The sequence below is a fragment of the Pyxicephalus adspersus genome, chromosome 10 (genome assembly GCF_032062135.1).
Source record: "Pyxicephalus adspersus chromosome 10, UCB_Pads_2.0, whole genome shotgun sequence".
Classification (NCBI taxonomy): Eukaryota; Metazoa; Chordata; class Amphibia; order Anura; family Pyxicephalidae; genus Pyxicephalus; species Pyxicephalus adspersus.
In genome coordinates, this window is record NC_092867.1 from 12,642,178 (window position 1) to 12,668,178 (window position 26,001).

At 37.0% G+C, this 26,001-nt stretch overlaps 1 protein-coding gene across 1 annotated transcript in view; it reads right to left on the reverse strand.

The window, feature by feature from the left end:
* Positions 1-1,951: 1,951 nt before the first annotated feature.
* The window catches only part of C10H10orf90 (chromosome 10 C10orf90 homolog), a 92,285-nt gene continuing 68,235 nt past the window's right edge, over positions 1,952-26,001 (reverse strand). The window contains 3 exon segments of the mRNA XM_072424836.1: positions 1,952-2,691; positions 2,791-2,890; positions 7,710-7,773. Of these exon segments, the coding sequence (XP_072280937.1) occupies positions 2,653-2,691; positions 2,791-2,890; positions 7,710-7,773 (203 nt within the window). The 3' untranslated portion in view covers positions 1,952-2,652.

Consider the following 26,001-nt stretch of genomic DNA (forward strand, 5'->3'; position numbering starts at 1 on the left):
TACACTGCATGCCTTGCAAGTTCCAAATATCCACTATCACATGCCAACTATCTTAGGCTGGGTCTACATGGCCGGTTTTAAAAATGCATATAAACGTTCCTACCACGTTTATATACGTTTTTATATACAAGCGGCTGAGAAATAGGAAACCCTGATGACCGCTCTGATGAAGCTGTAGTATGTGCTACAGATACAGAACACATGTCACAGCACCTCTAGGGCTGCGGGAGCAATCGGGGGAGCGGAGCTGTCAGCATAGCAGAGCTCCGCTGATTGCTCTGCTCCCTGATTGGTTGAGGAAAGGGAAATCCTGATGATGTTTGAGCTGTCATCAGGTTTTCCTATTTCTCAGCCAATCACAGAGCACCAAAGAGGAATGGGAACAAGTCTCCCCGATGTAGTTTAATGCTGAATGGCTGAGAAATAGAAAACCTCAGCCAATCACTAAGCACTAGAGGTGATTGGAGAGCCTTGTCCTCATTTAACCCCTAGTGCCCGGGGATCCCTCACTGTCAGAAGGACTCCCATGGCTGTGCTCATGACATGATTGCAGCCATGGGAATCATCCTGTCATTGGGATAACCTGTTAAAAAAAAAAAAAGTTTAGTTACACAAACACACACACATTTAATAAAATACTTTAACATTAAAGTCTCGTCCTTTTTTTTTACTCACATTTTAACCCTTTCAGGGAATGAGTAAAGGGGTTTTATGTACACCTGTACTCATTCCCCAGGGTGGGGTGATGGAGATCTGGGAGTCTACTTAATAAAGGGGGCTTCCAGATTCCGAAGTCCTGCTAAAAACGCTTATAAAAGCCACCATTGAGTTCAATGGGAGCATTTTCAAGCGGTTTCCTTTGTTTTTAGGCGTTTTCCCGCGTTTACCCTGCATTTTAATTTTTTAAACGTTGCAAGGTATCGATTAGCCCATTGGAATGCATAGGGATTTCAAACATGGGCTTTAAAAGCCTCAGGTTAAACACTGGGGAAACAGTCTGTGTAGACTAACCTTTTGTCTAGAGTTTGTTAAACATCAACACATTAGAGCGTTGAAACTTCTTGTTTAATGATTTTTTGTTGTTTTATTGTTCCTCTCTTGTTGATTTCTTTCATGTTTAAATTGGGTAATGACATACCTGAATTTACATTCATGTAAATCCTTATGCTCCATTATCTATCTATATATATATATATATATATATATATATATTTTTTTTTTTTTTATATATATTTATATATATATACACACCTTTGTATACCTGCACATTTCAGTAAAATGAACTACATTTTAGTTTCAATATCTTTGCTATAGATGAGGAGAGGACACCTGTGTGGTGAATCACCTGTTGACCTATATAATTTTAATAGAGCTCCAAGTAATCCTTCATGTAATCACATCATAATCCCGATTTTAGATTTCTGCATTCCCTGGACTGTACAAAAAAAAAGAATGATATGGTGGAAAAAACTGGAGCTTAAGTGGGCAAAACTGTCAGCATTAGCACATTCCCAGAGGGCTAGGAGAAACTATTGGGTGGGGTCATCATTCAAGCCTCAACTTTGGGGTGGGCTTGTATTTTAAAAAGCTTTCAGTACAGTCTTATTCCGTCAATACGTATCAGATGCCCAGGTTTTTTTTATTTCAGTGGCCAAAGGATGAGTAGTTGCTGGGCTTCAGCAAAAGGGAGCGGTTTGGATTCTGCAGCTGTGTTGGATGTGACCTGTCTGAAATTTCATCTGTGAATTTTGGCAGGTACACTGCTTGGGGCTTGCCTAGTGTTCAATATGTATGGGTATGCTTTTTACCTAACATAGAATATGGTTCACTTCACCAAAAAAAGATTTCTTGTACAAACTTGGCAGGTCAATATGCAACCTAAATCTAACTGATAACATTTTAAAGCCAAGTTTCAGTAATGAAAACACAAAACATTTCAAGGCACCGAAGTGATTTAATAAGGGCAAGTCATTGGAAGCAAAGGCTTTCGATAACATTGTTGTTCCTAGAATATGTGAAACTATTCCTGGTAAATAAATACAAAGTATTCTGTACTTAAAAAAGTATCAACAGTATGTACAGGTTAAAGCTTTATTTTCATCTGCTGTGTTCTCTTACCATTGGGTGTAGGGGGTCAAGTCCGGCTATATACAGGGGTGTAGTCATAAAAAAAAAAAAAAATGAGGCACGATACATGCCCACCCCACTACACCTCTGCCTGGGTCACTTAAAGGGGAAGACACCTCCCCCAGAGTGACGTCATGATACCAGAACCGGCCCACTCTCCTATGTCTGAGCCTGCGATGGGTGAGTGGGCGGGTTGTGTTCTGAGATACAACCTGCCCAGCGCCCTGAGCCTGCAAATCAATATGGGAGACATGGTCCGTGGCTCTATCCGGAGCACCCCCCCAGCTGGGCCTTTCTCCTAACCCGGCGGGGGGGGGTCTGACCGGCCAGCGCTGCGGACCACTAAAGAATTCTTTGGGGAAAAAAAAGAGTGGGCATGCAAAATAGTGGGGGCACAGCGTTCCCATCTGTCATTGTCATTTGTAAGTACATGCAAAGGTAGTACATTTTAGTAAGTAAAACTACAAGTTTATTATATTAATAAACTAACAAGAACTGTGTAAATTTACATTTGCACAATTTTTATTACTGTGAGCTCCTTTGCAGAATTTGATCCAGGAGTTTCTAGAGAAAAAAAAAATTACAATTACCACACAAAGCTATAGATTAAATACCTCAGATTAAGCTATAGATTAAGTACCTCATTTATCAATTATATTTTACCTTTTTGAATATCTGGGCTCGGAGTCTGTTACTCTGGGTTAATATTCTCTTCTCTTCTTGCTCCTTTTTCTTTCTCACTTCAGGCAAGCTGTTATATATCCTGAAACAAGTAAAAAATGACGTAATGTTATTATATAAGATCATGGGTAAAATTCTTCAACTGCAGAGATAATAGGATAATGCCAGGTATTAGTCAATTTCAGGGAAGGCCAGCCTAGTCTGATGGATTATTACAGCTATTAACATACCATACTTACCAAAACACAGATGTTCATTGTGTCCTATTTTAGGAGAACTTTAAAGCAACATTCCAGACAAATATTAGATAGAAATGATAAAATAGTTAAAATTTACAGCGCTGCTCCAAAATCAAAAAAAAATCCCTCATAATAGGCTTGCCAACCTAACCTCCATTTTTTTTTGTGAGAGGCCAAAAAATGTATTTATTTTTTTAAGGACAGGGCAGAGTCCGCAGCATGTTCCATGCCGAAAGTGTGCTGTAGCTACTTGATTGGTGGGTCACAATTTTTAAATTTTATTAGCTCTGTCTGCAAGTCCCTTTGAAGCCAAACAATGATGTACCTTTCCTATATACATAGCAGCATTACCACGAGCAAGAAGAATCCAGGTATTGCTGGGCTACCATTACTTGGCTCATATAATGTATTGAAGGAATAAAAGCTGTGCTCTGTGTCCACTAAGCCTAAGAACCAACCGTGAACTGCTTTGAGTTGTAAAATACAGAAATGTCATCCAAACAAAGGATCTCATTGTAATGTGTGTGTGTGTGTGTATATATATGTATGTGTGTGTATACATTTATATTTATAATTTTCACTCTGCATAACAAATTGGAAATTTAGATTACATAAAATCCAAATGAAAATCTATTTTAATTCCAGGTTGTTATGCAGCAAAATTGGACAGACATAAAAGAGGATGAATACATTCACTGACACTCTATATTCTTCACTATCATGCCACCATTACATTTAAATGAAATTAAGGAGAACCCTTACACTTCTCTGTATTAGCCATCTTTTTGTAAAGGTATATCATATTGCAAACACAAGATGTGAACTTGATTCATAGGCGGGTTTTAACGTCTTTGTAAGGCCTGGTTAACACAAGATTTAAACAACACTGTGTAGTTGATCATAAAAGTATCAGAAGGAAGACAAATGGCCAGTGCATAGATCCCCCAAGCCTATCACAGACTTATTAGCTTGACATGGCTATAACATCTCAGAGAAGTCACTCCAGGTAAAATGTGTCTGTTGATTTGAAAAATGGGCCTTGATTCTGCAATTTATAACTAGAAAATCAACCAGTTCTTCTCCCGGGTCAAAACAACCCCGTCAATCTATAATGGAAGAGGAAAAAAAAGGACATATTTTTTTTATACAGATTGGATCAGATGAAAAAATCTAGGCGTAAAGCAGAGGGCATTATATACAAGTGCAGGTTGGAGACAACAAAAATCTCAGCTGTCTCTGGCAACCAAGAATAATGAACAGTATAAAAAAAATAAAGTATATTTGTAACAAAGTAAAATCTAAAATTAATATTATTAATAAACAGGATTTATATAGCGCCAACATAATATGCAGCACTGTACATTAAAATCAAACATGATTTGGGCAGGGCTGAGCCCAAAAGGGAAAGGGGGAAAGAAATCTATTTATAAATAAAACATGCAATACCTTGTATGTTGGAATAATTTTGACCACAGCTTTAATTTATTATTTTTTTATATAACAACCATATAAATGAATGAATTGAAACCAAGAAAAATTTATACCTTAACTAAACAAATTAAGCTTTTGACACTTCCTCTTAGAATAAGTAACGTAACTATTCATACCAGGCATTTCACATTGGCTGAGTGGGTAGTTCCGTAATCCATATACTATATGTGTCACTCCCAACTGCAACAGCTTGAGTGTCTAACTCAGTGATCACCAAACATGAGTGATATCTATTTTCCATTGCTCTACAAGTTTCAAAGAATTAGATCCTTGCCAGTTTAGTTTTATTTTGCTCTGTCAAGGACCTGCCAGAGCATTCAGCCATTATTAACTACACTGTACCTTGACAACACATGAGCCTTCTCTTTACTCCACTACTACAAATAGGCCCCTATTTCTGTCTCTCCTATGAAATCATAGATAGTGTAACCCACCTGGTATTTTTTTCTTTATAAAACATACTTTAGTTACCCAATACCACGAGTCTGCATGAATTTAAAGCAGTGATTTATTGCAGAAAGGTATGTGATGTTTCTTCTGTAATAAAACATACTCCCCTGCCTCATTGTTCTCCTATCTGTCGAAATCGAGCTGTGCCTTGGCTGTCAGGATACCAGGATACCACTTCCCAGCTTCTCCTGCACGGTACCTAATTAACTACCAGGCACCTGTGCAGGAAGTGACTCATCCCAGCCAATCAGGACAGCCTAAGATTGAAATAAGAAAGACAAGAAGAGAGAACATGGCGCCTGCAATGAGACAGGTATACTGGGTTTAGTTCCATTTCAAGATGGACCAGATGGATGTAAATATAACACTAACTGATAAACTATGACATACAAAATGAATGGCAATCAATGCTTATCATGTTTAAACCATTGCCATTGTGCGTGATATCAATAGTTGCCAATATCTGCCAATACGCTTATTCACTTGGTCTCTATCTGGCCACCTCTATTTGCTAAAAATTTAAAACACGACTATCTCTCAACCAGAGATCTCTAATCACCTTAATACCTTTAACATTTCCTTTTAAAATATAAAAATGGAGAATGACAAAACTTTGCAGCTGTGCTTTAGCAATGAAGTATATTTTATTCGTGCTTGCAGTCCTCAGTGTTGCCTGGAAGTACAAACTCCGGTCACCTCATCCTTCGCCATGCAGCTTCCTTTTTCTATTTGAGTAACGGCCAGAAAAGAGCTAAAAATGATGATGCCTCACCTGTACATTCACATGCCCCAACAGTTAGTGTTCCTAAAAACCAACAAGCACTTTTATAGCCACATCTACACCCGACTGTGTTTTGGTGATGCAATACTCAATGTTGCGCAATACAGTGCTACACTACCTATTTTTGAATGACCCTCAACTAATCTTTTTACATTTACTGCAACACATATTTGTTGATCTTTGAATGCTTTGAGGAGTTCTACAAAATAAATGATGCTATAAGGAACCACAATCCTCCTCCCCACTTATATTGTGTTGGATTATCACGATTAACACAACACCATTTTTGTAGCTTTTTCTGCGCAAAAAAGTTTTAATTTTTGAATAGTAAGCACACCTCAACGCACAGAAACACTATTTTTTTTTCATGTGTGCAAAGCAATGCATGGCAGTGTGAATATGTTGCTCACCACTGTAACAGTTTGCTGAGGTTTCATCTAAAATTAAACCTAAAAATGAACCTAACTTTTTTAAGATACTCATATCTGTGATTTGTTGAACTGTCATTCAGGTATTTTTTACTGTCCAGATAAGATGTAGGATACCACTCTAGGTGTTCCTTTGTTTTAACGCCACCAGGCCCTTTAATATTAATACCTAGCTAGTGTGAGACATGTTGGTGGAGGAGGAGCAGGGTCTGAAGAAGAGTGATGTGTTTAACCTTGGTTTTGTATGTAGGCATGGCTCAGTAGAGTTTGTTAAAGAAAAAAAAGGCAGCATTGTTGTTTCAAAAAATTATTCTTTAAAAGGTTGGCTCTGAAAATGATGTTGCCCCAATAACAGTTTTGTATCCAGGCATCTTTGCTATGTATAATTCTCCTGCTTCCAATAACCTAATAAACTTCAAAACGTAATCCTAAACCTGCAGTTTCTGCACATTTAAGGCTAAGTTCAGACAAGCAGTGGGAACAGTGGTTTCTGAACTGCTCTAGGTATCTGGTATCTTGCAAGCTGCTCCGCAATCCCAACAGCTTTGTTAGCTTTTAATGAACCAGGATTTGGAAAATTTATAGCAGTCATCAGTCAACTGCTCACTGTCTATGGGTGTCCACAAGTTAGATGCTACTTGTAGAGTCTTAACTATAAGCATAAATCCTAGGCATGAGTTAGCGGTAAGCACAACCGCCCCACTGCAAATGAGAACTTGGTTTAAGGATTCTCAACTACACCCATTGGTCTCTGCAGTCTAATATTGCATGCCCCAAAGGATATAACTCCCTGGATGATTTTTATTAGATTGATCATGCTACTAAGTTTACTAGCTAATAATCATAGTGATCAATTACAAAACAGAGGGAACACATGGCTCCTTATTGTGTAAACAAGCAGCATATAGTAATAAGTCATCCTATACAAATGCAGCATTTTAAAATCAGGAGATTAATAGCTACTATCAGCTTCCCATGTAGAGAGGTAATTGTTCCACAAATTGCTACTAAGCTACTAAAACTCACCTCCAAAGCTCCAGCCTAATGCAGTAGAAATATATACATCTGCAATTATTAAATACAAGTTTTTATCTCTACACTCTGCACACATTCTCCACTCGCTGCCCAGAATGAATGACATGAGGCTGCAGTCCCCCACACAGAGGTCCTCTAAATCCTTCTCTTATAAAAAGATAGAATTAAATTGAGTAGTCATATTGATGACTTGTTCTCTGAAAAGGATCTTTAACAACTTGCCTCTTAATAACTATCATACAACTCTTATTACAATGTGACAGAAACATCTTTATAGAAGCTGATCAAGAATTCTGATAATCTTCTCACACAGAGTATGAAATTAAGGTTTGCTCTGGTAATCAAATAAAAACTGGGACGCCAACAGAGAGGACAAAGTAACTTTTTAAGAAGCCCTACAAGAAGCTGAGAGCCAATGTAATTTTCCCTCAGAGAACACTTATTTGATTGTGGATGGGGTGTCAAGATGTCTCCTACCTTCTTGATCTTTGCTGCATCTCTCTTTCCGAAATAGCTCTTTCCTTTGGTTTGAATAAGTTATCTAGAAGAGAAAAAATAGACATGGACCAGTTAAATAATTCATGAGGCACAATTTGCATGTACCACAAATCCTGTGTTTAATGTAAGTGGAAAATTAAATATAGTCCATTATGTTTTCTGATTTAGATTTTTTTACTTTGTTTTATTTCACTACTGAACAAGCAAGGCAAAGTTTTAGTTTCAGGTTTCCACTCTGCCGCTAATAACGTCTTTTATGTACTTTTTTTTAGTTTTCCCTCCACTGCTTTGGCTGCCAATTGGACTTGCTACCTTTGTTTTCCTAATTTAAATAATAACATACCATACATAAAAATGGGAAATGTTATTGTGGGGTTAGTGGAACCTAAAGGGGAATTGCAACTTTTACACTGATCATTTCAAACAAAGCAAAAAAACATTTCAGTAAAAGCAAAACATTGTCATACCTATGATGTAAAATAAATACAGCTGTAGCAAAATTAATGTCATTAGGTATTTTATGTGTTAGTGGCACCTCTAGTTTTGTGTTTCAGCTTTGTTGGTTTTACCCTATATGATCTCCTCACCTCAGAGAAGGGGACATCTGATACTACTCTATCATCTTACAATGCAAAAAATCTCCACAGTAAACTTTCATTACATAAAAGGGTGTGGGTGTTTTGAAGGATAAACTACAGACAAATGTGAATTGCATATATAAAGATAAATCTTGGATATCTATACAAAAGTTACAACTCCTAGTATCACATGTGTTCCTTATGTGAAATTTTCTGGTATATCAAAGAAGAGGGGGTATGCAGAGGTAGGCTCTTTTCAAGGAACCCATCCATTTGATCAGACATGTAAATCCTTTCACAAATATATATTAAAGCTATAGAAAGAATGGAAATCATTTCAATAGTATAAAGGTGCATATCATTATCTTAGATGTCTTTTGAATTTGCTTAATATTCAATTTCTCTGCCCATTATGAAAATAGTAATAGATAAATAGACCTTGTAGGTACTCCACCCCACATCGAAGGGTGAAACAAACGGCTCCTGCAAGAACTCAACTACCCAGTAGCTAGCAGTAATCCTGCAAATGGGGGAAGATGTCCCAGTCAAAGACTCCCCTCTTATAAGGAACGTTTGCTTCCAGCCCAGGTTCTCTCCCTTGTATATACGATGTATATTCATTTGTAATCATTTGTCATTTGACATTTGTAATCATTTGTAATTGGTGGTGGTGGCTCTGCCAAACATTTGTAACATTTTGTAAGTTTTTGTAACGTTTTTTTTCTTTAAAAAAATATTACCACCATTTAGCAAATTAAAAATTTAAAATTGTTTGGTTAATATTAGTTGCAAAAAATTTTTTTTTGGTTTTAGGCAATTTAATACTCAAACTGTAGACTTACATGGCTCTGCTGAGCTGAAATTGGAAGAAATGTTATCCCTTGTCAGTTCAGTACTTTATGGCACCACACCGCATAACATTGACATTGTTCACACAATGATGAACATGACAAATATAGAAAGAAGTGTCTATAAGGATACGTTGATATGGAATCTAGTATTCCAGTACAAAGTGTTTCTGTGTAGCTTTGAAATTCACTGTCTCTAATAATGTCCATATATGAGCCCCCACACCCCCATAACAACAACACCCTCTGTGGGCCAAAATGGCTTACTCAGCTGCTTTATTACATATAACATAATCGTTACCATACACTTCACAATACTGTTTTCAATATTATTACAACAAACATCTAAAGAAATCATTATAAAAATAACTTTTTCCCCAAACATATTTTTACCACATGACGTTGCAGGTATTCAAAAGCCTTAAAACCGATAAACCAAACCTTGTGGTTCCCAGTCAAAGAAAAAAAGACCATCTGGGGAACAATATTATCACCAGCAACACCGACACTTCAAACTCCAGCCCTTGAGGCTCTTAAACTGCTCGCCCCGCCATCATGTCCCTATCATCCAAACCAAAATTGGGAGGGAAGGAAACGTCCTTCTCCCCAACATTTAATTGAATTGCTCCACTTCCTAAGCCTTTTCACCTTCCCTTCCACCTTTTCACTTAATCATCATCCCTTCTTACTTTTTACCTCCCCCCTGAAACCATTAAACTTTTTTTACACAGCCTTTCCCTCATGCCCAGTCATGAGGCAAGGCCTATGCGTCTTCCCTCACTTGGTTCCAGGCCTATCTTTACTGAGGAGCTCAAGAGAGAATTGGATACGTCTGAAATTACCCTAAAAAAATGGTAATGTAAAAATTTTTCTGGATTTCCATTTATTAATCAGCAAATGCAAAGTTGCATCTGAAAGATTAGGACACATAAAAATACATTCCATATTGAAACTACTCGTTGCTCATCCTGCAGTTCTGTCACTTAATAAAATCTCACTGTAATCAGAGGCGCTGCAATTTCTTCTTTACAGGTGGGATCTATTTTTCATTTTTTTTGGATTACAATGAAGCAGAAGGGTATAATTATGATAAGTGATTCTATTTAGAGGCATTTCAGGTAGTTAAAGATTTAAGGTCTGATTACTAAAGAATTATTACTTGATAAGATGACATCTTCAGTTCTGAGTTGCAAATCTGTGTGGAAATTATTTAAATGTGGAATACATTAAGTTGTTTTCTTTACTTGATAAGTGTGCATTTTGCTTATGCCCTAAAGTTCTATTAATGATGTTCATTTTTAAGGACAGAACATGTTGGGTGAATTCACTTGCCACAGGAAAAATGTGTACAAAGACAAAGTAGATAAGTAAATCTTTAATTTCTCAGAATGGTGAGCAAACAACCAGTAAATAAGGGGTAGTAGTCATGACTTGACCTCCTATCTTTATAGCCTTTGAGGTTCCTGCATCATTTGTACCTTCTATAGTTATCACCTGTTTATTTAAATATTTTATGTAAAAGATATTGTTTAATCAGATGTTGCTTAGTTCCTATTCTGTCACCAGAATTAGTTGGCGGGGTATTTCTGTCATCTCTTCTATCTCTACAAGTAGATCGAATTTGTTCTTGGGTGCCCTGGCCTATTTGGGATAATTTACATCTAATGACTGTACTTTGCCTTTAACTCAGGGCACATGAATAATGTATAGTGCGTTCTCCTGCAAAATTGATTTCCCACAAGTGTCCTGCATTAAAGATCGGCTTGAATCTCTACATGAGGAATGGATGTGTTTCCTGAATATAGTATAAAGCTTCTGTCCCCTTATACAAGTTAAATCATTAACTTACAGGAAAATCTATTAAACAGATAAGACAATGTAATGTAAGTAGTATATTGTGTATACCTGGAACAGGAAAGATATAGGAATATGTATGTGTTCCTTGTATTTAAGCCTTACAATGCAATAATGAATACATGGACCAGTGACTATGGCAGGACTGTAGGAGAACACTAAATGTCAACATGCACAGTTTTCTTTTCTGTTTTGCCCTTACTGGACCATTGCAGGTTAATGCAGCAATCAAGGCAGCTGCATAGCACAGGCATGCCAAATTCAAATCAACTGCAGAATATGGGTGATGACAAACCTTGCTTACAGCATTGCATGTTTTAATAGATGTCTTTATTAAAAATGTGCTACATCCAAACTCATTTGGTCTGCCAATATGCTGTCAAATGGACATAAAACCCCTTCACTATGGCAGCTTTCAAATTATTAGGATGCTACACAATTGGTAGGGATTAATTTAAAGCTATACTACATGAAAAACCTTATATAAACATATGGAGATATATGGAAGCGGTTTTACCTATCAAAGGATTTGATTTTTGTCATTCCAGTTTGAGTACAACTCAGCTGATGTCACACTTACCTCTTCCTCGCTAAAGCGCAGGCTATCAGTTTTGCCCATCCTGCCGGCCAGTCAGGAAATACCCTCTTAATCATCATGTAGGTATAAAGGTTTTACACTACATGGAGATATGTTTTTGTAAGAATAAGGGAAAGGGAAGCTGTGATGAAACCATATATGAGGGAAAGATGTCAGAAATGGGAGTGCTACTTTAAATACCAGTAATGATGACATTATCTAGAAGGCATTTTACCATAACAGACTGGGTCCTTTTAAAGCGGAACTAAAGTTACACGAAAATAAGCGATCAGGCAGGTCTTTATTGCAGAAAGAGACAGGCAAAGTCCCTCCTGTGATAAAACATACCTGCTTGATCGATGTCTTTATCTGTTAAATTGTGTCTTCTCATTTAGCTGCCAGGACTATATGAACTACTATGCTTGTGTGTGCATAACGTCATCTAGGCTTGGCCAATCAAGATGGGTAAAGACCCGACTCCAGAAAGATGACCAGTTGAAGATGGCAGAGTGAATGCAAATAAAAAATCCTAATCAGGCAGATAAGGGTATTTTTTTGCAGAAGGGACATTACCTGTCCCTTCTGCAATAAAAAAACAGCCAAGTTGTAATTTTTTAGTTTTTGTGTTTAGTAGTCCTTTACTTATGTACAGCTTTAGGGATAGAAGGGGGACAAATTAAAATACATTTAGAGGTAAGAATCAGGTCAGGATCACCATATTCACATTACATGATCAAGGTATATCCAATAATACTTTTAGAAAGTGTTTCTTTTAAATAGTGGATGCCAGGAGCAAGTTTCCAGAGGATGTAGAGAATCATTCAGCAATAGGTTAATTTAAAACATGCTTTCAATGAACATGTTTACACAAAAATGTACAAACCATTTTTGTTCCCTGCAAATACCACACTGGGGAAACTGAACTGATTGCCATTTCAGCCAGTTACCACAGTTTTACTAATGGGCATCCCCATTAAATAATAATTTGTATGACATAACTGTTTTTCCTTTAAAACTCAGGTGACACAGGCTGACATGGCAAAGATGATCTAGTGGCCTTTGCTATTCAACAGTGGATCACATAAGATTTATATCAATCCATTACTTGCTAACAACAGCCTAAAATAATTAGTAAAATGATGTGACATACGTATAGGAGGTTGTATATACAGTTCATAAATTAGATAGAATTAATACAAATGAAAACTGATAGTAAAAAAATGCAAATATTATCTGCTTCAGAAGATAGAAGTTTCTGCAAATACTTCTGCCTACACAGTAGCAGACAATGGAAAAAAATGTTAGCGATTTTGGTGGATGAAAACATAACACTTTCCTGACTAACCTTGAATGCACATGAATCCTTTATATTCATGTGCAGTTTTATTATATATATATATATATATATATATATATATATATATATATATATATATATGCAATATTAAACTAAATAGAGGACTTTTGACCCCAGGGGTCTCTATTGCATAAAATTGTACTCTTTTGTGATATTCCTGGACTCTGGAGAATTGGCCTTATACATTATGATGTAAATTTCTGGAATTGCCCTAATTATGTAAAAGTAGGTTAGGGGAAAACTACCAGAATGTTTTTCTATCTCTGCTAAAGTCACCCATACAGAATAAGAATATATTAATTTACAATTTACTTCCAAAATAGAATGGTCTGCCAAAATTGTACTGATGGAAAACCCCATTTGGTCATAAAGATCACAGGCAAAAATGTCAATATAGTTAGAGATTTGGCTTTAAAGGGAGCCTGCTCTGAGAATTGGTATTTCCATATCTGACCTCTTCAAATACTAGCTGCTTGTCTGTTCTAGCTGTAGTACTTTCTTGAGTCATTAGGCCTACATACAGATTAGTGCTTTTAAAGGCTCTGATTTTCTAAAGTCTATGATGTTGCTCTGAAGTTGCCCATTTGTCCAAGTTAAGCTCCAATTTCAGAAAAGTCTGTTGCAATAAGCTAGTCCTGCGTTGTGGGTAGTGAATGCTTGTTTTTGTACAATTATGTACCTCCTCTTCTGTCACCACAATCTTTGTAGAAATAGGCTTCTCGACATCCTTCACCTTCAATCCAAATCTGTTAGTCTTACATTGTAGCGGATAATTTCAGTGCCTGCAACCATAGCTTGGATCAATTTCTGGAAAAGGTTGTGGCGGCTAGGGATGAGCCAGCAAAATTTTAAAATTCGATCTTGCGGCCAATCGGGCCGTTCTCGCCTACCAAACGTAAGCGAGCACCCCTGATTGCTCTTGCAGCCCTGTAGTATGTCTTCTTGGATAGAGATTCTCTATCCAAGAACACTAGAGTCTCGCAGCTGTGCTTATCATGGTTGAATGCAGCCGTGGGAATCATCCTGTGATGCTGCATTCATTGATGAGCACAGCAGCGGGACTCACACTGACCCTGGCTTGCCCTCATTTAACTTCTAGTGCCCGGGGACCGCGCACAGGAGGATTCCCACGGCTGCATTGCAGCCTCAGTACTCCTCCTGTAATGATTTTCTCCAACTTCTGATGGGTCCGCAAAATCAATCAATGGCTGAAATTCTGTATAGGACAAATTATGTCTAAGTTTAGTGCAGGGCTTTAGCTTATTTGTGTGTATAGTGCCATGTTGTATATATGTTTGCAATAGTGCAGGACTATGTGTATGTTTAAATCAAAAAATACGCTAGTTAGTATAATATTTTTTATATTTCTATTTTAGTGAAAGCGGCCCCCTATTCACAATGGCAACAAGTCTGTCAACAAACACGATAGTTTGCTTTTTATGAGCACTTTACATTATCAAGTGATAGAAAAAATTACATGTGCCAATGTATTTTTGAAGATGATGGTAAAAAACAATGTGATGCAAAAATTAGCAGTTTCAGTGGGTCTAACAAAAATGCACCTACAAGAACATCAAATTTGAAAAGACACTTGCAGCGTTTTCATCTTAAAGTTTAGAAGCTGAAAATGAGAAAAATATCAATGAAAATATTCCATCTACTTCTGGGATAAAAAATGTTCAGTAATCTACTGGAGACCAAACACAACTAAGAAGATTCTTTCTATCTGACAAAGTTATATTAACAATGACACCAGAAAAATTCAAAAAATATATTATTGAAGTGGTAGTAAAGAATAATGTACCATTATCTTTCTTTTCACAGCCAGCCTTTTTAGGCCTAAATGGAGAAATGGCTAAAAAATTTTGGTGTTTCTCTGGAAAAAGTAAACTTGTAATTAGATGAAGAGGACAAATGTAAAAAGGAAGAACTACAAAAAGGTCTGAAGGGACATTTTGTCTTCATAAAAATGGATGCATGCACACGTCACAGAGTCAATTATTTTGCTAATAATTTTAGATTTGTTGATGAAAATAATAAAACAATAACGCGTACCTTGGGAGTGAAGGACACCCAGGCACATCACACCAGTGACTATCTTCAGAAGTTAGTGGAGGATGTTCTAAAAGAGTTTGAAATTAAAAAGGAACAGATTCTGTGTATTGTGACAGATACAGCTTCTAATATGTTGAGCACAATTGAGAAAATGAAGAAAGTAGATGAAGAAAGTGACAGACAGATATTAAAGGAAGACAGTTCTGCATAGTGAATAGTGACATTTGAAAACATTGTTGAAGAAGCATCTAAGCCTACTACTATTCAACATATATGTTGTGCTGTTCATACTCTGCAACTTGCAATAAGAGATGGATTGAAAGATAGTCATGCTGCTACTCTAATTGGCAAATTGAGGCAAGTAACTGTTGCAGCCAGGGCCCCTAAAACAGATGCCATTTTGAAAAGACGTGCAAGAAAAAGAGCCATTTTGGATCAAGCAAGCTGGGGAAGCACTTATTTGATGGTAAAGCGTTTGCCTGAACTAAAAGACTTTATTGACCTGGACAATGAAAATGTTTTTTTTGTAACTGAAAACCAGTGGACACAAGTAAAAGCACTGGGAAATCTACTTTCTAATCCCTTTACTGTCACCAAGAGTTTGCAATCAGAGGATTTAACACCTGGTAAATTATTCTGGAAATAGAAGAGCTTCATATATTGCCTGAACAAAAGTGGAGGGTTAATAGCTGATGGCATTTGATCTTTAATGAAGAAAAGAAAAAAACTTTTACTGGATAACCAAATCTTGTTAGCTGCTATATATGTTGATCCAATGAGCAGAATTTTGCTGAGTGATGACCAGACTGATAATGTAAAAGAGGCCCTCTATGATGTAGCAGTTCATATCCTACATATCCTACGTTCGTATCAAAGTCTAATTCTTCATATTCAAATGAAGAATTAGACTTTGATTCCTACCTGGACAAAATGGAACTTTCAACAGTAAAGCGATGTTGCATATGCGTGAAAGATAAATGACCAGAAAATGTCCAAATAAAGAGATTCCAGCAGGAGTTTTTTTAAAAGAAGTAGAAAAGTATGATCCCTCATCGAAACTGACTGTAGAAGAAGCCATCCTTGTTTATCCCGAGATTATTAGTGATGTAGCTAGAACCGTAACAGCAATGCCACCCACCCAAATCAGTGTTGAAAGACTATTTGCTCTAAAAAAAATAAGTCAGATTTATGAGCTTCTATGAAAGAGGATCTGTTAGAAGCAATTCTGTTTCCTAGAACAATACTACACTGAGTTAGTTTTGGATTGCATTTAACAGCTCTTGTACTCTACAACTATATTCTAAAGTTAATATAAACTGTTTAAGGTTTTTCAGCTTTTGTTTTTGTTCATGTAGTTAAGCCTTGTTTTTTGTTTTAAAACTAGAATGTGGTTAAAATTTTTAAACTGGTAAAATTCCTGTTCCTGATTTTTATGCATGCAATGTATGCTAATGTGTTCGTGTCCTAGCCAGTATATTACAAGGTTTCTCATTTTATCTTCATACTTTTGCATTCAAACCTCACAATTTTGCCACCGAACTTCACAAAAAAATTTAGACACCCTAATTATTCAAAAAATCAATAAATTTATTAAAAATTAAATATACCACAATATTTTTACCATAAAAGTTGTTCTCAAGAAACATTAAATAAACAATATTTAAAAAATACACTATTGATGCTATATAATAAAGCACCCAAATTAATTAGCCTATTTCTTCTTACTACTTCTTTCCATTTAGAGAACATGTTTGCAACAGGACTAAGAAATGGAGAGTATGGTGGTAAAAATAAGTGTTGGTGTCCTTTACTTTCATTCAAGCTTTTTACTTTTTTTTTTACTTTTACTAAAAACATTCAAAACATGATCAATAAAATTGAGAAATGCTTCTTGATTAAATGCTCTTGCTTGTGATTTAAAGTGGAGGTTCCCATTTTTATTCCTCACACAACAAATTGAAAAATTTCTGGAACGCACTCCAGCCACAACATGGATTGCCTTTTCCCCAATAGGAGATTTTCCCCTTTTGGTTCCTATTGAGATGTTAAAACATACTTCATCAAGAAAGTAGATGTTTTTTCCATCTTCCTTAGCCTTTCTTGGAGTGGGAATCATTGCACCTTGCAGGAATTAAAGAAGTTCTTTTTAGTGACCATTGGAATTTATCAATGCATCTATCTATTGTTGAAATAGATACATTAATTCCAAATTTAGAAAATAATTGATCCTTCATTTCCCTGAGGTTTATTCCACAATCTTTGGACATTACCTTGCGTAACTCCTTCTTATGGGCTTTATCCAACTTTGAATTTCCCAGACCTCCTCTTGGTAATTTTTCCGCTGTACCGGAAAATTCATAGGTCCTAATAATTTTGGTTATGGTTGTACGATTACAACCCAAAACCATTGCTATCTGGGAGGGATTACTTACATTCAGATAACTGTCTAGCACTCTTTTACGTTCTGCATTACCTCATTCTCTGGCCATAAGGTAAGTGCAATACTAAATATAAGGCTAATGACTTTGAAGATAAAAAGACAAATAATATTGTTATCTTAAAACTTAGTATAAATCCCTGAAATAAAGATATTTAATTTTAAAATTATATAAAGTAAAAAACATAATTGAAAAATCATCAATTTTTTTTTATATATTTTTTATTAATGTTTCTTGAGAAAACATTAATGGTAAAAATATTGTGTTAATTTTAATTTAAAAAAAATGTATTGATTTATGAATAATTAGGGGGTCTAAATTTTTTTGTGTAGGTTTGGTTGCAAAAGTGTGAAGATAAAATGAGAAACCCTGTAAATATAGAGGCGTCAGAGCCGGGGGTACCAGAAACTGAGGAATCAGAGAGTCGGAGTCTAAGGATTTATCTAGCGACTGGGCTGTTTTTTTTATCTATTGACTAGTGGTAGACAACCTGTTGCATTTACCGCTTATGGGCACCAATTGTCCACAGTTTTTTTTTTTTTTTTTTTTCAGGCATTTGTAAATGCTTTGTGTTGACCCCAGGTGGTCTGGTTTTGCCCAAGAAAAGGGTGCTACACATCTCACACTTTTTACCCACTTCTTTTTTTGTCAAGCTGGATTCCAGAAGACTTCATATTAAGGAGGAGAGCACACACTGCTTTGTTTTTTATGTTTTTTGTATTCTGTCAAAAAATGCCTGTAAAATCTGTTTTAAATCACTAACAAATGTTTATGATTTTTTTTTAACTATTTGCAAATGGCAACAACTCAAGTCAACTGCCCTGGACACTGCACCACAACTTGATTGCTTAGGTGTTGGAGGGACACTGGGAAAGGGGAGGGGCACCAGGGGTGTCTTCCTTAGGACACCAAAATTAGCAGACTATGGGCATTAAATTATTACCAAATTTTTAACAAGCAGTAAAAGAATTTTAAATCAAACCTTTACTGATTTGTCTAGCTGCTTGTTCTGTGATCATATTCATTTGCAAGATAAATACAAGACTTGAAAGATCTGTGCCCCATAGAAAACTGCTACGTTTTCTGTGCCACTGTTATGAAGATTGAATTTATCCACAATAATTATGCTGTGGATGGAAGACTAGGGTAAGGTAAGTGTGTTTCAAACATTTTGGGTGTAGGTAATATAGGAAATGACCACCAGCATTGCCCCGTCTTCCACATCATTTGTGTTAATGTCACTGTCTTCCATGAAAGATTGGTGGGGAATGCAAACCTGTTGCTAGAGGGTCCTCCAGAGTTGGACTACTCAATTTTCCCCTGGGTATTGCAGAGAGGATCACTTTCCAAGGTTTGTGGACAGTGAACGAGGTGCAATGCAAGGTCCGTTATTACTCATCTGCATGTAACAATGAATTTTAAACTTTAAAGTCAGTTGTAACCCAGTATAATAAATATGCCGTTGTGAGATTGTTTTGTTTTGAAGCACTGCTTTATTACTCAAAGGTCATGACTTCAAAATATTTTAGAGAAGTCAAGAATTTAGTGGCCACTGTAAAATTAAACCTATTGGTGCTAGATGACAAAAGAATGTCACAAACCAACACATTTTACTACCATCCTGCAATTGAGCCCTCACTGCACATTTTACATAATTGTAAACCATAATACAGCAGCAAGGTTTATTGTATAGTGCATGGAACATATGTCCATTTACACAGGGTTGGTTCACACTGGGCTCTGTATAATCTCATCTTTTGGTCTTAAAATGTTTGTAATAATCCTGCTAACCTGCAATAAGGTTTTTAAAACAAGCTGAATTTTAAGTGGAACTAAAGTCCCAGCTTGAACTGTTGCGATTCAAGTGGTTACTGCAGAAATGGACAGGTGATGTTCCTTTTGCAATAACTGCACTTACCTTCCTGATCGCCACCCATTTGTCAATTGTTGCTGAGCTGCGCATGTGCAGCTCAGCATTTGTTGCCAGGCAAACAGCACATCCCAGTACATACGCATTCCTTGTTCTTGCCAAGAATGAATACATTCCTGCATGCCTGCACGGGAATTACAACATCCCAGCACAACCAAGATGACCGAAGGTCTTCAGGAGGTTAAAGAAGGAAGAAGATGATGGCATCTTGTGATAAAACCGGAGATAGGTGAAGAATGCTGGGTTTAGTTCTGCTTTGAAAATGTAATTGGAACACAAGGAATCGTGGAAGGCCAAAAAAAAAAAAAAAACAGATCAAACTTCCAGTCTGCACTGCTAATTCAACTTCAGCTTTAGGAATCCACGCAACCTTGATTCAGAAATTTTATGGACTAGGCTTGCATTTTTGTTTTCAGAGCAATCTTTATTTTACAGATCTTTATCTGTCTATTTATGCATAAACATATTCACTTTTCGCTATGCAGAAGTTTAAAGTAATTCATTTCAATATTCTACCCTGCACGAGTAAATGTCAGGTGTTCATTTCATTTGCTGCTAAAGGCAACACCTCATTCTGGTTCATCAAACAAAATCTTTTTTATATGCATGTGATGTTATCATTTTACCCTTTTTAAGAGTATCTTCTTGCTAGTCTTGTGATAAACAAAGTCCTTTTGACAGGTAGTGGGCAGTCCTCAATGTTGCAGAAAAGGGGTGCAAGCAGCTTTCATTTTGATTTTTGTAATATGACAGGGTAATTTTGAAGAAGGCTAACTGGTGTTTATTAGCCACTTCAGCTGGTTTGCTTATGTTTCATTATCATAAGGTGGGGAAGATTTCTTATTTTTCCTTGTTTTTTAATCTGCTGCAGCCTCTTTTTCATGTCAATATGCTTTTACTTCATAATTTTTTGCACATCATTGATCTCCACCAGCATTCTAGAGACACTGTTGAACTACACTTGTTTCTTATAGTCCCCACCAGTGGCGCATAGGACTGTTGGGTGACCGCTTTCCCATATAGAAAGAAGTGCCCAAATAACCCTAATAGCAGGGATATCCATTGTTAATGTAATAAAAGTTTCAGATTTGAAGGTTTAAAACAACTTTAAAAAGGAGAAACACATAAAGCGAGTTTAGTGATTGATTTCAAAATGTATTTTTAAACCGCAGTTCTCTATGAGAGCTTTTTTAAATTAGTCATGTAGAATCTTGTAAAGTAACTACAGTTTGGTTGTTTATCTGAAATAAGCTTTTCTGTAAAATGAATTGTTTTCTGAGTAAACTACCCTATCGATCTTGTCTAGTACTCAGTATTCTGTTTGTGCATTATCATTGAGATGTGAGAATCTTGTTTTGATGAAGGTTGAAAAGGAAGCACGCAGGAGTATTTGTATGGAACTAGTGCAGTAAAAGAGCTGTTGTGCTAAATATTGTCAGCTCAACAGCATCCCACACAAAATCTGGTTATGGGAAAATCTACAGAACCATACTTCTCAGTAATACGGCATGCTTCTTCAAAACAAAAATAAATGAATAAACAAATGGGAACGTCCACCCCCCCAGAAAGGGAAACAAGGTGTTTATTTATTTTTTTTTAACAAGAACATTGCTACAAGGGAAGGTATACACATAGGTATTGAAATGTGTGTATATCCTACAGCATTTTTATCCTATAAAGTATATAAATGCATAGATTATACTGCATTGCAATTACTTAAACATGCTGGAAGGTACAAGGAACCTTAACTTATTTGACTCTATGTCAACCAGATATTAAATGAGGTCAAATGAGCAGGCATGGATGACCTAACAGCCAATGTTTTTCCCATAAGCATGTTGGATGTGTATGTTGGATTTAGAATGCCAATAGTGGTCAACAAAGAACTCTGAATCGCTGATTAGTTCTGCCTTCAAGAATGTTTGGGGGGAAAGGTTTGGAGAGGTCAGGGACATCACAAAGATGTACTAGTGTTATTAATTTTAAGTGCATCTGGCTAGAAAAATGGAATAGCATTTTAGATTGTAGGTGTTCTAAGTGGCTAGATCTTTGTCCTTCCCTGGTTGGGGTTATTAGTTCAGCTCTCATCAGGGACATTACGTGCATGCTGTTTGTTCTCCCCATGTGTGTGTGGAATTTCTGAGTGCTCCAATTTCCTCCTGATGTTCACAAAAAACAAAATGGTAGGTTGATGTTTAAATCATGTTTGTGCATGTGGCATCTGTATAAGAAAAAGGACAATAAAAGCAGACTAAACCTTTTTTTTAAAAAATAATAATAATGATCAAGCAGGTCATTTATTGCAGAATTAGACAGGCAATGTCCCTGCAATAGAATAACCTTACCTGTATGATCACAATTTTTTAAATATACTCGCCTTTTCCTGTCCCATTGTGGGCGTCACCTTTTTCATCCTTTCCCACTTTCTAGTTCCAGTCTTCAGCCAGGCCATTCAGTCCTAGCGGACATTGCTTGTGCAGCTCAGTGTTTCAAGAACAGAAGGCAGCGGTCAGCCAAGTGTGCTTTGTGCCAGAAGAGACTTTTAAGTGATCACATTTTTTTCAGCTTTAAATTGGGGGCTCCTCTGTGGACAGAATTGTGGTGAATGGTTTTATGTAGACAGCAAAGTGTTGTTTGTACTGGTAGTATTAAAAATTGTTGTTCTTTTTTCTGTTTCGATATAGGGTATATAGCAAGTCAGACTGTGATGGGCTCTCCTATAGGTCAGTAAGCTCAAAGATTAGGTGTTACCTTAAAGAGAAAGTATATACCAGTAGGATTTTTCCAATTGTGATGATGAAAGAAGAAGACCTTAAAAATATTAATTAAAAAAATAATTTAAAACACCTCAGGAAGAATAATTAGAAATGAAGCTCTATGTGTACTGTATGCTTGTGCCATGGTTAACCAATTTAGGGTGGTATTTAGGTAGCGGGGGTCAAAAAATGAGAAGTGTACTTTTTATAAAAGTACAATTATCCTTTAAACTTTTAAATTATTAGTTAGTGAAACCAAATATTAGCAAAACAGCTGGTAAGAACATTGTTAAGTAGTTTTGGCATATGCAAGGATCAGGGTTGGAAGATTGTGAAACCACATGAAAAATCTTACAAAAAAATGCTGTAAGACATATCCTCTATAATAAACAGAGCAAGCTAGTACATATTTACCTTCCATAAAAAAACAAGTACGTCCCTGCCACCTCTATTATAACACAACTTTAAATCTGAGGTTTAACTTCTTCATAAACTCCTACCATTTATTTTCAAGCCTATCTGGTAAAACAATAATAACACTAAAAATAAACGAAACAATTCTGCTGAGGAAGCATAAGTATGAAAATGTCAGGAATTACAAAAGGCGCTGCCAAGATCTGAAGAGAAGGAAGATTCCCCGTTGACTAAAGACGATTGTATCATAAAATAGCAGGATCTGGTAAATAAATGATATGTATATAAAGCTTAGTGATCAGTAAATTTAGTACATAAAGAAAAGGTTCAATTACAGTGAAAGGGCGGCTGGTCACTGCAGCACTGCAAACAGTTCAGCACAGTTTGCATACCATTGTATCTCTTTTGGGCTAACAGTCCTGTTATTGACTGCCTTCCTTTCCTCTTCAACTGTCTCTCTGATGTATAGGTCCCACAGAAACCCGGGCTGAAGTTTATGTGACCACAACTTTAGGTGTGTAAATATTTTTTTTCAAGTGGGTGGTTAGAGGCAGATGGCAGCAGGTTTATTTGTAAAGAAATAGACTTTAAAGCCCATCTCCAAGCAAGTACAAATCTCCTAAATTATGTGGAGTCCTTTTGTTTCTTTTAAACTATCTTTTTTTTACAGTGTAGACATTCCTTGCAGACCTAGGGGATATGGAGGGGACCCATTACCTAGCACACAGCTAAGGGGCTCAGGTGACCGATTTCCTGAACAAGAAATGAAAGCAACAGTTAGAGGGGCACATTTCCATCAATTGTAAAGCAATTAAACAGAGCTAGTGACTGCAGGTAGAAATAATCCAGTAATAAAGTTGAAACATCTGCTTACATTTTTTTCCACCTGGAAAGCAGATTTGTTGAGCATCTTCTTGCTACTGTTCGGTACTATTGGTAATGAACTACTAATTCTTGCCAGAAAGTCCATCTAATTTACCTAGACATTACCCATAAGCCATAAGGTATCATTTACCTTTATGGGGCAATGTGTTATCTTCATTTCTTGTTTAGATATACGTATACGTGTGTGTATGTGTGTATATATATATATATATATATATGTACTGATGTTTGAAAAAATACCTTTCCTACATACGAGGGGGTGCTGAGAAGTTCCTGGCTTTGCCCCCTTCCAGATGAAATAGAAAAATGAGTGTGGAGGCATGTGACAGCCGAATATCTTAGTATGTAACTGTACAAATATCAGGTCTTTGCGATTACTAAAACTGTTTTTTCTTTTAGTGAGAAGCAGTGATGGCAAATGCACAAGCAAGTTTCACGTCGTTGGAGTTACGGGCCTTCATGAAGTTTTTGTTTCTCCAGGGAAAGTCAGCAAAGGACATTCACACTGAGATGTCACAAACACTGGGGGAGAAGTGTCCTTCCTACAGCACTGTCAAAACCTGGATATCTCAATTCAAGACTAGGCATTTCCTTGTTGAACATAAGCCCCACAGTGGGCGCCCCCAACCTCAACTGACCCGGCAACCTGCGATGCTGTCCATGGGCTGATTATTGGGGACCGGCGAATATCCACAAAAAAGATAGCCCAGATACTTGACATCTCATGGTAGCGTGTTGGGTTTGTTATCACCACTATTCTAGCCATGCGCAAGCTTTTAGTGAAATGGGTGTCGAAATGTTTGATTAATGATCAGAAGAAACAAGTTGAAGCATCCAAAGCCGTTTTTGCCCATTTTGAAGCTGCACAGGGCTTTTTGGCTAGGTTAGTGACTGAGGATGAAACCTGACTCCACATCCATTACTCTGAAACCAAGGAACAGTCAAAGGAATGGCGCCACAGCGGGTCCCCGCAGCTGAAGAAGCTCCGAACCCAGAAATCAAAGTCATGGCCTCCGGTAGGACTACCTACCAAAGGGCTCTAGTATCACCAAGACAGTATTATGGTAACCTCCTAGACCAGCTGAAGGAGGCAATTAGGACAAACGCCGTGGAAAGTTGACCAAAGGGATCCTTTTTTTTTTCAGGACAATGCACCTGCGCAGACATCCAACATTGTGGCTGCCAAATTGAACACCCTGAGTTTCCAATTGATCCACCATCCCCCTACTCACCTGACCTGGCCCCTTAGGACTATTATTTGTTCTTGACATTATGAGGACATTTCTGACGTCAAAGATGCTGCTGGGAGCTGGTTTGCGGCCCAATCAAAGGACTTTTATTTGAACAGTCTGGGAAAGGTGCAACTAGGCTGTACCAAGTGCATCTCTTCTTTCTGGGCAAAGCCAGGAACTTCTCAGCACCCCTTCGTATTTGTAATTCATGCGTGTGATTTTCATTGTGATTTTTTTTTTTCACCTAAAAAGTGTCAAATCAATAATTAGGGATTTAAAGAGGAACTGGTCTAAAATTTGGAAACTAAGTGGGCTATTTATTTTAAAACCGTGATTCTGACATATGCTTTTCTACCAGGGAATGTTTTGGTGAATGTCAGACTCGCTTCTTTATAAATGAACAGGAATGTAAGGAAATACTTTAATACTTCCTGGGGTGGAGCCATCTGAGCCAGCCACATCTAACACCAGCCCTGAACTTCCTGACCTGCAAACCCACTGTCTGATAGCCCAACAAACTCCTAGTGGTGGCAGAAGATTGGAGGAACTGGTTAATACCAAGTGAGAGCCCCTCTTGCCTCCCAAGCTGCACAATTTGCTTTATTGCAACTTGAGCTTCCACGCTTCACATGGACCGCCTCCATCCTAATTCACCAGCTTCCTCCCAAAGCGTGCTGCTCATCTCGGCTGTGCTGCTATAGAGTGTCAGTGCTGACAAACAAGCACCATAAAAGTACCTGGACTGCACTAAGAGAAAATACTTTACAGACATATGACCGTAATAAAAAGTTTTTGATAGCTAGATGTAAAATGTTGTGCAAGCTTAAAGCTAGCACATGACAAATGCACTTTCCTGTGCCAAGGTAAAAACAAAATGGAAATCTAGAATGAATTATCTGAGGTTGAGACTGGTATTGACCAGTTATTATGCTTATATCTTCAGTCATTTCTCTTGCAAAGCTTATTGGAAAACAAGACTATCCATAAATCAATGTTCTTGCTGCACTGTGGCTTCCCAGCCAGCTGCTGATTTATACTACCTACTATAAATATAAATTTAATATGATTTGCAGGTCACTGTTTAATTCTGTAGGGTGCTTGCTGATACTACAAGAATGGTTTGAAATGGCGGTTGTTTATATTTACTGTTATGCAGAACTGATTACACCGATGTGTTGATCTTCCTCAAACTGTGCACATCAGATGGATGCCAGGGAATTGTTTTGTGGCCTTGCTGAAATGTAAACACAGAGCAGATGTTTTAGTGGAAGGTTATACGACTCCCTTTTATCTTTTCTGTGACAAGGGAGAAGTTGGCAGCTTTCTGAGAGAAGGACACCAATCTAT